This window comes from Sus scrofa, chromosome 3, assembly GCF_054392235.1.
Source record: "Sus scrofa isolate SSC_HxYL_T2T_F1_AM1 chromosome 3, Sscrofa_HxYL_maternal_Yorkshire_Landrace_v2.0, whole genome shotgun sequence".
Taxonomy (NCBI): Eukaryota; Metazoa; Chordata; class Mammalia; order Artiodactyla; family Suidae; genus Sus; species Sus scrofa.
The window spans coordinates 7,799,482-7,811,224 of NC_139385.1; the positions used below are offsets into that span (position 1 = coordinate 7,799,482).

Below are 11,743 nucleotides of genomic sequence, written 5' to 3' on the forward strand. Positions count from 1 at the left end.
CCAATGTCAGATCTGAGCCCAATCCGTGACCTCTGTTGCAGCTGTGGCAACGTTGGATCCTTAACCCACTGAGCAAGTCCAGGTATCGAACCCACATCCTCATTGATACTAGTTGGGTTCTTAACCTGCTGACCCACAACGGGAACTTCCAGAAGTGAGTTTTGAAAGACTAACGGAGACGGAGGGTAGAGGGAAGTTGGGAGGGGTTAGAAAATGCCAGGGATGTTCTCAAGTGCTGTAGGTAATGAGGTGGAAGGAGGAAAGAAAGGATGTGTAGACCAAGGCACTCAGTCAGGACCAGGCTCCACTGGCAAACCATTCATTCACTCAAAAATCATTTATGGAGTTCCCCTGTGGCTCAGCGGGATTTGAACTTTTGTGGCTCTGATTACAGCTGTGGCGTGAGTTCCGTCCCTGGTGCGAGTACTCCTGCATGCTGTGAATGCGGCCCGAAAAAGAAATCATTTAGGTGCCCATGTGTCAGGTACAGTTTTGATCACGTGTTACAGTGATAAAGGCGACAGAACGCCCTTCGGTGGGGATGAGTGAGGCGTGTGCAAGGAACAGACACGAGAGCCAATGTGGCTGAAGCACGGCGATCAAAGGGCAGAAAAGCAGAGGCCAGGGCTGGCTGGCGGGCAGGGGTCTGATCTTACAGGGTCTTGCAGGTGGTTAGGAGTGTGGCTTTTACTCTGAGGGCAACAACATGAAGTTTCATTCATGCTGCAGCAGCCTTACAAAGTAGGCAGTCTAATCCCAGTATACTTTAGGACGATCAGGGTGCGGTTAAGTAAGTTGTTCAAGGTCAGAGGCAGGCGAGAGGGGTACTAAGACCTGCCGGCTCTCCCCGCCCCAGGGCTGCCTGCGCGGGTCTGGGCAGGCGCGCGCCACGGCCGCACTGAGCATGCGCTGCTGCCTACGGAAGCCGGCAGGGAGGGGGCGGGGCCGACACTGGCGGGCGCGGGGGAAATGGCGGCGGCGGCTGCGGCGAACGGGACCGGAGGGAGCAGCGGGATGGAGGTGGATGCAGCAGGTAACCGACCGGGAGGGAGCGGCTTCTGGAGACGCCCTTGGGGCGCGTCAAGGCCTTCCTGGACTCCCGGGGAAGTCGGGAGGGCGGGTCAGCGGCGCGTTCCCTGGGATAACTTGCGGGAGGGATGTATGGCCCGGCTCTGCTGGCTTCCCCTCCCATCTCCCGGGGGGAACGTGGGACCCGGACTCTCACCCTCTCTTCCAACTGCTTAGTCGTCCCCAGCGTGATGGCCTCCGGAGTGACTGGCAGTGTTTCAGTCGCCCTTCACCCCCTCGTCATTCTCAACATCTCAGACCATTGGATTCGCATGCGCTCCCAGGAGGGGCGGCCTATGCAGGGTGAGTGTTCGGCGTAATTCTCTGGCCTTCTTTTCCTGGTCATCTCCCCCAAACGGTGGTCCTTCCCTTTCCTTTGCTGAAGCCAATTCTTCCGCCGCAAACCACCGTTTCCCTAGTACTGGGTTCACTTGACCTCAGACCCTCAGGCTATACTGATTTAACTAAGTTTCAGGATTCCTTACCCTCACCTCTTGTGTCCTCTCCTCCAGTGATTGGGGCTCTGATCGGGAAGCAGGAGGGCCGAAATATCGAGGTGATGAACTCCTTTGAGCTGCTGTCCCACACCGTGGAAGAGAAGATTATCATTGACAAGGAATATTATTACACCAAGGAGGAGCAGTGTGAGAGGGGAATAGAGGTGGGGGAGAGGAGTGGGAGTTAAAAAAAGAAAGAAAATCAGAATAGGGAAGGTGGAGAGGGTCGGGGGGAAAAAAATAAACAGGAGATGAGCAGAATGGAGGCCAAGTGACGAGAAGGTAGCTGTAGAGATCTTTAAAAAAGAACATATTTGGGAGTTCCCGTCGTGGCTCAGTGGTTAACGAATCCGACTAGGAACCATGAGATTGCGGGTTCGATCCCTGGCCTTGTTCAATGGGTTAAGGATCCAGTGTTGCCGTGAACAGTGGTGTAGGTCGCTGGTGCAGCTTGGATCCTGCATTGCTGTGGCTGTGGTGTAGGCCGGTGGACACAGCTCCAATTGGACCCCTAGCCTGGGAACCTCCATGTGCTGCGGGAGCGGCCCTAGAAATGGAAAAAAGACAAAAAAAAAAAAAAAAAAAAAAAAAGAACATATTTGGTTACTTCCCACAAAGTAAGGAGAAGATAGAAGAGATGACTTACTCTAAACTGAGCCGGGATGGGATGGGGAGAAGCTGGTTAAAATCCACCAGGAGCTTCAAATTAAAGAAGCGATGTTTTAAAAAAAAAAAAAATACTCTGTGCTCTGGCCCTTTCCTCCTCAGTTAAACAGGTGTTCAAGGAGCTGGAGTTTCTGGGTTGGTATACCACAGGGGGACCGCCTGACCCCTCTGATATCCACGTCCATAAGCAGGTATACACACTTCCGTTTGCACGATGGGGCGGAGGACAGAGGATGAGCGGGAGAAAAATGGGCCCTGGCACTCAGGTGCATCTGCCCCCTCTTCCAGGTGTGCGAGATAATTGAGAGCCCTTTGTTTCTTAAGTTGAACCCTATGACTAAGCACACAGATGTGAGTAATACTGAGCTCGTGGCTACTTTGTCCTGCTTGTCCATTGCTATGCCTACCCAGATTTTAATTCTCATCCTGTTTTTTACTGTATCGCCTCTGTTGAATTGACTCTCCCTTCTCTTTACCAGCTGAGACTTTGGGTGTCATTTAACCTCTAAACTGCATTTCCCCCATGTACTAAAACGGGATAATTCCTACTTGTAACTTGGGGAGATAGAAAAACGGAATGCGAAAGGGCCAAGCCTGGTTTGGGGCCCTTCAGGTACGTGTGCTGTTACTAAGAGCTCTTCGCCCATCTCCTCTTTACAGCTTCCGGTCAGCGTCTTTGAGTCTGTTATAGATATCATCAATGGAGAGGTAATGCCATACCCTTCAACTCTCAGACCCTGCTCCCGGTGTTTCCTGCTTTTGACTCTCTCTCTGTGCCCTGTAGGCCACGATGCTTTTTGCTGAGCTGACCTATACCCTGGCCACAGAGGAGGCTGAACGCATTGGTGTAGATCATGTGGCCCGAATGACAGCAACAGGCAGCGGAGAGAACTCCACTGGTAATGCAGGCTGGAGGGGTTTCCTTCGCAGCGGGGGGTGGGACGTGTTGGCCCCATGCCTTCTCAGCCTTGGCCTGACCCTGTGTAGTGGCGGAACACCTGATCGCGCAGCACAGCGCCATCAAGATGCTGCACAGCCGCGTCAAGCTCATCTTGGAGTATGTCAAGGCCTCTGAAGCAGGTAGGACAGGTGTCCCCCTGACACTTGAACCACTTTTTCTCTCCTTCCTGGGGAAGCAACAGTATCACATTAATGCAGCCCTTTGCTGTGCCTTTAGGAGAGGTCCCCTTTAACCATGAGATCCTGCGGGAGGCCTATGCTCTGTGTCACTGCCTCCCAGTGCTCAGCACTGATAAGTTCAAGACAGACTTTTATGATGTGAGTATAAAGCCCAGGATCAGGAGGGTGGGGCTCATGCCACCATTTCTGCATGCAGGACATTGGAGCCAGAGCCCCTGGGAAACTGGTTCTTTGTTTCCTTGCAGCAATGCAATGACGTGGGACTCATGGCCTACCTAGGCACCATCACCAAAACGTGCAATACCATGAACCAGTTCGTGAACAAGTTCAACGTCCTCTATGACCGACAAGGCATCGGCAGGCGGATGCGGGGGCTCTTCTTCTGACAAGAGGGTACTTGAAGGGGTGATGCACCAGGGTCGGACAACTGTCAAGGGGAGGGGTGCTCTACTCCCTTTAGAGAAACCGGTCACTAATAAAGGGGAGCAGCCCCTCAGCACCCCTTCTGGTGGCTCTGTCCTCTCTGTTAGGTACCACGCAGGTCTCTCATCTTGGATCTTGAGGCCTTGACCCTGCGGGCACCGTATTGCCAAGGGGTGGCTTCTCTCTTACTGCAGCCTTGTGTGCTCCCTACAGTGTGATACATGCCTGAACCCTAGGAGGCAGAGGTACTAGTGGCCATACCTTTTTTTGAGACTAAGTGGCTGGGTAAGACAACTATGAGTAAGGTGAATCTTGAAAACTTGCAAAATTCTGTTTTAACAGAAGGCAGCAAATCTACACACTTTATTAGCAAAAGGAATGAATACAACAAGTGCAGCTGGGCCTCTCCCCCACCCCCCAGGGCATCATTAGGCCTTTAAAGGAAGGGGGGTTAGCACGGTAAGCCCAGTAGACAGACCCCAGTGTCTCAAGAGGTCGGAATCAGACAAAAGTGATCCGGGTCCGGGCGGTATTGACCTGCCAGACGTTTAGCTCCTCATACTCATCTAGGGCTGCCTGGAACTGAGCAGGTGTGAAGCCCCGAGATATGCAGCGCTGCTCTGCCTCAGAAAATCGGACACTTCGGCCCTCTGAAACCAACTCACGGACAGTGGCAAATATCACATCTGCCGGTCTCTGAGTCCTGGAGGAAACAAGCATGGGTGTGTAAGGCCAGGGTGTAACCAGAACAGCCAGTATCTGAACAGCGGTGGTCAGTGTTAGGGGTCTAAAGACCTGAGACCAGCATCACAGACATGGGATGCAGAAGTCACAGGATAACTGTTCTACTCAAAGTCAAGGCAACTCCGGACATCCTGCACTAAGCCACTCACCTAGCTGTCTGGCCCTTGTCACCCAGAAGCGAGTCCTTGGACATCTCCATCAGCCTTATGGCTTCGTTCACGTCTTCCTTCTCCACAGTGTCCACCATCCGCAGACGCGCCTAAGGGGAAGGTAGGGAGAGATGGGAACGGAGGAGGTGATGGAACAAAGTCAGGGACACCCCACCCCCACTCCAGTTTTAAGATTGGCAACCCACATGTTCCCGCTCATAAATGCGTAGAGGCTCTGCCCCTCCCGCCAAACATCCGCAGTGTGGGGCCGGCACTGTCAGACCGAGACAAGTGCAATGCCCAGGGCAGCGTCCAGCAATTGCCCAAGTCTCCGCCTCTCAACACTGGCCAGTCCCGGTGTTCAGCTGTCCTGTGAGGGAGACCAGACCCTTCGGAACTCCACTGGGCTCCCCACCATGACAGATGGAGCTTGGGAGCTCAGCCAAGAAGGCGATGGGCAGAGGTTGCGCCCCTGGGGCTCGGGAAGTGCTAGCTCAGCAGTAGGTTAGGTTATCACACTACCTGCACGAACAGCACTTTGGAGCCCCCAGGACTAAGGTCCAAGGTGAGGGTGGGTTTCTAGCACAGGATCTAGGACACAGGGAGTGAAGTGAACCCCACCCGCCTCCTCGGTGAGGTCTGAGAAGCAGGGAGAAGGCCTTTCCCTCCAGGACGCTGTTCGTGCCCTGCTGGAGCAGCAAGTACCCACAGTGCGGTAGCACGGAGAGGACCACTATCTGCACTGTCAGCACTTTAGCCCCGGCAGGGCCTGGGAGGGAGGGAGGAGGCAGCGAGGGTGCGTTAAGGCAGGCTGCCCAGTAAGAGCCCAAACAGACCATCCTGCAGTGCAAGAGAGACGGCACTCACCAGCGCCGTGGACAGTCGCAGGATAGCCAGCAGGGTCCGGGCGGAAGTGTACGTGGCATCCTTACTAGCCCAGGCCTCTCGCCGCATCTCCACGTATGCGGCGGTGATGTAGTCAGCCAGGGACTCGGGCACGGTGGGCTGCTTCTCCCGGCACATGGCTATGTAACGCCTGTGGGAAAGGAGAGATGGCAGGGTGTGTTTTTTCCGTATTAAGTTTTACCTTTAAGAAAACTCTTGGGGGTAGATGTACTTATAAGTAGGAAAAACAAATTAATGTTGCTTGCTTAAAAATCACTCGTTTCTCCAAGTGTCACATTTCAAATTACTCCCAACTTAAAATTAGGCCCTGCCCCTTCTGCCAAACATCCGCAGTGTGGGGCTGGCACTGTCAGCCAGAGACAAAAGTCAGGAAGGGCCCAAAGGAAAATGGTTTTTGCGTAAGACAAATCCACCTGTCTTAAGAGATGATGAAGTCCTCTCCTTTAGCCATGTCACATGTTAACTTCAGGAAAATAGATAAAATACCTAGAGCTCTTGGGCAGACTCTGTGGAGAAAACAGTGCTATCAAGTATCCCAAGTTCCCACAGTGGTGCAGCAGGTGAAATGATCTGTTGTATCTGTGGAGACACAGGTCTGATTCCCAGCCCCTTGCGGTGTGTTGCCACAGCTGTGATGTAGGCCACAGCTGAGGCTTGGGATTTGGTCTCAGGCACTTCCATATGCTATGGGTGTGGCTCCCAAAAGAAAAATATCCATGCAGCAGGATCCAGCTTTGCCTAAAATCTGAACCCCTCTCAGCCCTGAGACAGGTAGGTGATGCAAGTGGTAGGAAAGGCAAGCTCTATGCGATGGTCTCCTGTGGCCAAGCAGGGGAACCCCAGGACAGAGAGAGATGCACACACTGCCACACACACACACAGCGAGTGGGGAATGACACAAGTCCTCACCCAGCTCTCCTACCTCATAAGCTTCATATCCAAAGGTTCAAACTGGGCAGGGGGCTGCCGGCTGTGCTGGTGCACGTAGGTGATGTGCTGGGCCAACCTGGAAGAGGGGAGGCAAGTATGAACACTTTTTTCGGTGATCCGCACTGTACCCCAAGTCTACATCTTGCTCTCTCAGCTCTGTGTGTCACAGCCCAGCAGAGACAAACTTTCTCAGAAAATGATCATCTGCATTTCAACCCTGACCCACCCTGAGAACTGGACCAGCCCCTTCTGCAAGAGGGAAATGCTCCAGTTTCCATGGGCTGACGAGGAGGTTTCCAATCCCCCGCCCCCAGAGGGTGTAACTGAGGGGTGGCTCCTTGGCTGTTGTGCTGCGAATATTCACCTCAAGTCATTGTCTCGGTCAGGCCGGTCCTGGATTAGCCAGAGGAGGTCAAATCGGGAGAGCAGAGCCGCAGGAAGCTGTATGTTCTGCTCCAGGCTCCGGCGAGGGTTGTAGCGTCCGTAGGCAGGGTTGGCAGCAGCCAGGATAGAGCAGCGGGCATTAAGTGTTGTGAGAATGCCTGCCTTGGCAATGGAGATGGTTTGCTGCTCCATGACCTCGTGGATGGCTGTGCGGTCAGCTTCCGCCATCTTGTCAAACTCATCAATGCAGCAGACGCCCTGGTCGGCCAGCACGAGGGCGCCACCCTCCAAGGTCAGCTCTCCACTCACGGAGTCTCTCAGCACGGCGGCCGTGAGCCCCACTCCCGAGGAACCTCGGCCTGTTGTGTACTGGCCTGAACAAAAGGGGCAGGAAGAGAGGAAGTTAGCAGCTGTGTTTAAGAAGAGGGCAAAGGAAAGAAGGAAGGGGGCCAGTGAGGCGAGGCCTGCCCCGACCGCTCCGCTGACCCAGCCAGGCCTGCCCGAGGCAGCTGCAGATCCGCGACGTGGTGGCGCTGATCACATCTCCACCCCCCAACCCCTCCCAGAAGAGCACAAACGCGGAACGAGGTGGTCCTACTCCTGTCCTCGGGCTTGCCTCCCAGGGTCTGAGAACTCACTGCGGGGGGCCAGGCGATCAATGTAAGACAGGAGCTGAGACTTGGCCACTCCAGGATCCCCCATCAGACAGATGTTGATGTTGCCTGGAGGAAGGAGGCCCCCGAGTGACTTTTCTTTCAATCCAAGTTGTCCGAAAACAACACTTTCAAGGTCTGCCCCCCATGCCCCCCGTGCCCGTGAAGCCGAGGCAGGCTTATTCTATGGCCTGTGGACGCTGGAAGGTCCTTACCCTTCTTCCTCCCAAATGCCTCCACTCACCCCTGATCTTCATGCCTCGAGGAGACTGGTCCACCCCTCCCACCAGCAGGAGCAGCAGTGCCTTCTTCACGTCTTCATGGCCGTATATTTCCGGGGCAATGGAGGCTGCCAGCTTTTCATAGAAATCCTCCTCTGTGGGAAAAAGAAGACTAAGTATTTTCTGGGAGAAAAAAACTGCTAGGGAGAAATTTGGATCCCAGTCTTTCCCCTGACCCCTCACCTGCGATTTGTCTCAGTTCTTCCCTGCTCAACTCTCCAGCCCCAGACTCATCATCCTCACTCTTACTCATCTTCACAATCCGATGGGCTTCCAGGTAAGTTTCTGAGAGTAAACCCTTGAGCAGGAAAACACCAGGGTATGAATGAAGCGCCTTTAACTTGCCCTTCCATGTGAGTCCCTGAGGAGTTCCTGACAGAACCCTCTGTTCTGCTTTGTTTGGTATTCTGTTGCTTGCTGTCACTCTTCTCTGTGGGGCTGTTAAAGAGTGAGGAGATGAGAAAAAGGGAACCACCACCTCATTTTCAACTTTCTCACCTGGACCACCTGTCGGAACCCGGTGCGCAGGATCGGCAAGAAGATACCGGTGACACTGACATGATCCCCAGGCTGGGCGATCCTCGTGTTCTCTCCTTCCACCAGCACTGTGATGCTGCGAGGGATGTTTCCCACGGGCACTTGGTCACTCTGGGGAAGAAGGGTCCATAAGGCCTGCCTTTCTCTCCTTATACACACTATGGCCACTTCTTGGTCTGCTTAGCCTCAAGCAAGCTGACAAGAGGAAAACTAGGCTTTTTTTTAAAACTCTTCCCAACTCAGAAAGTTCCAGTTAAACCCCGTCCTGCTCTCACTGACTTCTCTGCCTCAACTCTCCCTTTTTGTTCTACTTTCTTTCTTATGCTTCTGAATGACTACAGGAATCAAACGGACTCCCAAGCTCCCCCTTCCCTGAGCCCCAGACCACATCCCCCAAACTCACATGTTCTTGCATCTTCATCTCCTGGAATTTGATGAATTTGGAGCCACGTGTCTGAAGATACAGTCGCCCTCCTGAGCGGTTGGTCTGGCACTCCTGGCTTGGGCACATGATCAGAGGCATGAAAGTGGGAGACTGAATCTAGGATACAAAAAACAAAGCACCAGAGGAAATGAGAAAAAAAAGGGCTCCTTAGAGTTAGTCACCTAAATGACGTTTCTTCTCTGTGATAGAAAACATGGGATTGCTGAGTACACCAAGAACACAGAATGGATGGAAAGGCCATCCCATGCTGGAAGAAGAATGAAAACACACAGGTGTGTTTTACAATTAACAGATCAGTAATGACAACAGATAATCATCACAAAACAAATTAATTCATACAAAAACCGCTGACAAAAGTAAACACATTCCCATTCTTTGCTCTATACATACCGGCTGGTAGGTCTCTGCCCCACACTGGTCACAAGTGTAAGTGGCCACCACCATTCTGGGTTTGACTTCAGAAACACGAGTGACAATTCCACGCACAGTTACCAATTTCCCCACAGAGTCAGCCCGTACTTCACGGATCACACGAGGTTTGCTACTGCTCGGGCCTTGAAAATACAGCTCGCTAAAGGGGGAAGATAGTGATGAGCAAGGTGCTGGGGATCAAACCCCCACATACTTCCCCCTGAGCCCACTCACAATCTGCGCATCAGTTCAGGAGGGTACTGGTTTTGGGGGCTCCGGGCTGCCCCTGGGTCCCGGCTGCGCTGCTCCATCATCAGCCGGTGCTCAATGTAAACATCCAGAACATCTTTATTTACCACCTGAAAGGATAGGAAAATAAGAAAACTAAGTGGTAAGATAGGGAAAGGAAACAGCACAAAAGGCTCCAGGCAGCAATCACCACCCTTTTTGCCAGCTCAGAAAATACCTGAGTTCTCTTGTGGCACAATGGGTTAAGGATTCAGCGTTGCTGCTGCTGTGGCTCAGGTTGGATGCCTGGCATGGGAACTTCCACATGCTGTGTCAGGGCCTAACAACAGCAATAGAAGAAAATACCCGAGTAGCTTCTCAACAGAAACCTAAGTTTCTTGCTCTGCATTTTCCTCACCTCCCTCTCCTTGTACTGAGGCAGCAGCTCTTGCACAGCATCAGCGAAGAGCCTGGCATAGCGCTTGGTGTTCTCACAAATGGAGTCCACCAACTCAGGATCATCCTCAGTGACGTCGTCTAGGTCTATGTACATTGCCACTTGCTCCCGATGAGCCAATCGAACCTGGGGGTGGGGGGAGACGGCAACAGAGCCAAGTTCACAGGCAAGAACCCATCACTGTGGCTCAACACACAAGTTACCAAGCCTCCAAAGGACAGAAAGAGCACTGTGAGACAGAAAAAATACTCACCTCTCAGTTAACTCCTAAAAATACCTTAATTATTGTGAATATAGTACTGTTAACAGGTATGATGCTAAACTTGTCACTTAAAGAGAAAAACAGCCTTGCTAAAACAAGTCAGGCCACTTCTTAGTAGCTCCTTAAGCCACCATCCCATTTCTTCTACCTAACCTTAGACTTACCAACTGGTTCCCATACTTGAACTGCTTCTTGCCAAGTTCGTCATCTTGGTAAAACTCCTGTAGAAACTTCTTCACTTTTTCTACAAGGAAAGTGTAAAATCGTGACGATCAATCTTTCTTCAGATACCTTACTCCAAATTCCTCTGATTCACTTTCACTTAAAATGAGATCTCTGAACTAATTAGATAAATGAAGATTTATTTAAACAAACCTACAAACTCCTTTTCCAAGTCCGTTTTTATCTGGGGGAGCAGAGGGACCCCTGGCAGTTGCGAATATTACCCAACACCCACCCCCCAAGGGAATTCCACTCTCAGCCTTAGTTAGAAATCTCGGAACCCTTTTCCAAGGGCCTCCCACACCTGGCAACACACCCAGATCTCAAGACTCTCAGCTTTTCTTCCGCGCGAACGCTTCCCCTTTTCTTTCTGTCTCCTAAATCGCCGCTCTCACCGTGACCTCCGCCACCAGGCCCGTCCTCCGCCCCACCCCCTCTCCCGCCACTGCTTCCGCTCTTAGTAAACAAAGAAGCACATGGGCCCAGATGATGCCGCCGCCTCACAGCCCGGGATTCCTCCGCTCAGGGCGGGAGACCGTCCAGCGATTGGCCAGCTCCTCGAGGGCCACTCCGTCCCACCCCACCACTTCTTCCCTCGGTCTTCCTCTAAACTCCCCCATCCCAGGCACGCCCCCATCCTCAGTAGTTCTCTCCGCGGCCACCGCGCGGAAGGACACTGTTTACACACGACACCCTCCAGCGGTGTCGCGCAACTTCCGCTCGCCTTCACTTCCGCTTGGAGGTTAGCCTGACGCGACCAATCCCGGCGCGCAGCGGCTCAGGCCTGCCCGCCCCCGGGGCTTCGGCGCGTCGCGGGAGGACGCGGCTACTCTTGAGTGCCTAAGACCGTGGAAGGAAGCGGGCCCGCGGGTGCCAGACCCTGAACCTTACGGCCCCTGGAAGCCTTGGTCTAAGGCGCGACCGTTCCTTCTGGAGCCTCCAGCCAGGGTGTCCGCCCCCCACCCCACGATACCCACTCCTTTCCCGGACCCGGTTACCAGCTCTTCCCCGACCCTGGCGCCTCGTACGCCTCCCAGTTACCGTAGGCCTCAGCCCCGACGCTTCCCGACCCTACCGTTGACCTTGCGCTCCGGGCCAGGCCCCTCAGGAACCCAACCCACCACCAACAGGTGTTGGTCAGGAACCTTTCCGCGCAGGACGCCCCTCCCACGCTTGCAGACCCTCACCTTTCTCGAGAGCGTAGTCCTTAAGTGCCATTGCTGCCCAGGGCTGCGCGGCAGCAGTTGGCGGGCTCAGACCTCTCACTGCCTGGGCAGCAAAAACCGTCGGCGCCGCGGTCCGCAGCCGACCAACCGAAATTGGCGCGAAACGTCGCCCCC

At 53.6% G+C, this 11,743-nt stretch overlaps 2 protein-coding genes across 4 annotated transcripts; one reads left to right on the top strand and one right to left on the bottom strand.

Moving 5' to 3' along the window:
* Window positions 1–930: 930 nt before the first annotated feature.
* Window positions 931–3,778, top strand: COPS6 (COP9 signalosome subunit 6; the record flags this gene model as incomplete). The annotated part of the gene is given in 10 exon segments (NM_001105299.1): window positions 931–1,033; window positions 1,246–1,371; window positions 1,581–1,712; window positions 2,334–2,422; window positions 2,520–2,582; window positions 2,892–2,939; window positions 3,016–3,130; window positions 3,219–3,311; window positions 3,409–3,509; window positions 3,617–3,778. Coding segments are annotated over 10 exon segments (972 nt in total). The 3' UTR covers window positions 3,758–3,778.
* A 349-nt stretch (window positions 3,779–4,127) lies between these two features.
* Window positions 4,128–11,718, bottom strand: MCM7 (minichromosome maintenance complex component 7). 3 transcript variants are annotated; one of them, XM_021086193.2, is made up of 15 exons: window positions 11,591–11,718; window positions 10,346–10,425; window positions 9,881–10,045; window positions 9,469–9,593; window positions 9,214–9,394; window positions 8,782–8,919; window positions 8,340–8,489; window positions 8,025–8,139; window positions 7,805–7,936; window positions 7,546–7,629; window positions 6,888–7,281; window positions 6,516–6,599; window positions 5,555–5,723; window positions 4,688–4,797; window positions 4,128–4,497 (listed from the first exon to the last, which is right to left on the bottom strand). In XM_021086193.2, exons 1-15 carry the CDS (start codon window positions 11,619–11,621, stop codon window positions 4,296–4,298), a joined length of 2,160 nt encoding a protein of 719 aa, XP_020941852.1. In that variant the 5' UTR covers window positions 11,622–11,718; the 3' UTR covers window positions 4,128–4,295. The 3 variants fall into 3 exon arrangements, with proteins under 3 accessions (XP_020941852.1, XP_020941853.1, XP_020941854.1); XM_021086194.2 differs by lacking the exon at window positions 11,591–11,718 and adding an exon at window positions 10,720–10,865; XM_021086195.2 differs by lacking the exon at window positions 11,591–11,718 and adding an exon at window positions 10,708–10,865.
* Between the last annotated feature and the right edge of the window lie 25 nt (window positions 11,719–11,743).

Excerpts from the sequence above, each read along its gene's own strand:
- MCM7 (XM_021086193.2), bottom strand. The coding sequence starts at position 11,621 with ATGGCACTTAAGGACTACGCTCTCGAGAAAG. Across the intron at positions 10,426-11,590 it reads GGACTACGCTCTCGAGAAAG|AAAAAGTGAAGAAGTTTCTA; the intron begins GTGAGGGTCTGC and ends CTTTCCTTGTAG. Across the intron at positions 8,920-9,213 it reads GGGCAGAGACCTACCAGCCG|ATTCAGTCTCCCACTTTCAT; the intron begins GTATGTATAGAG and ends TTTGTATCCTAG.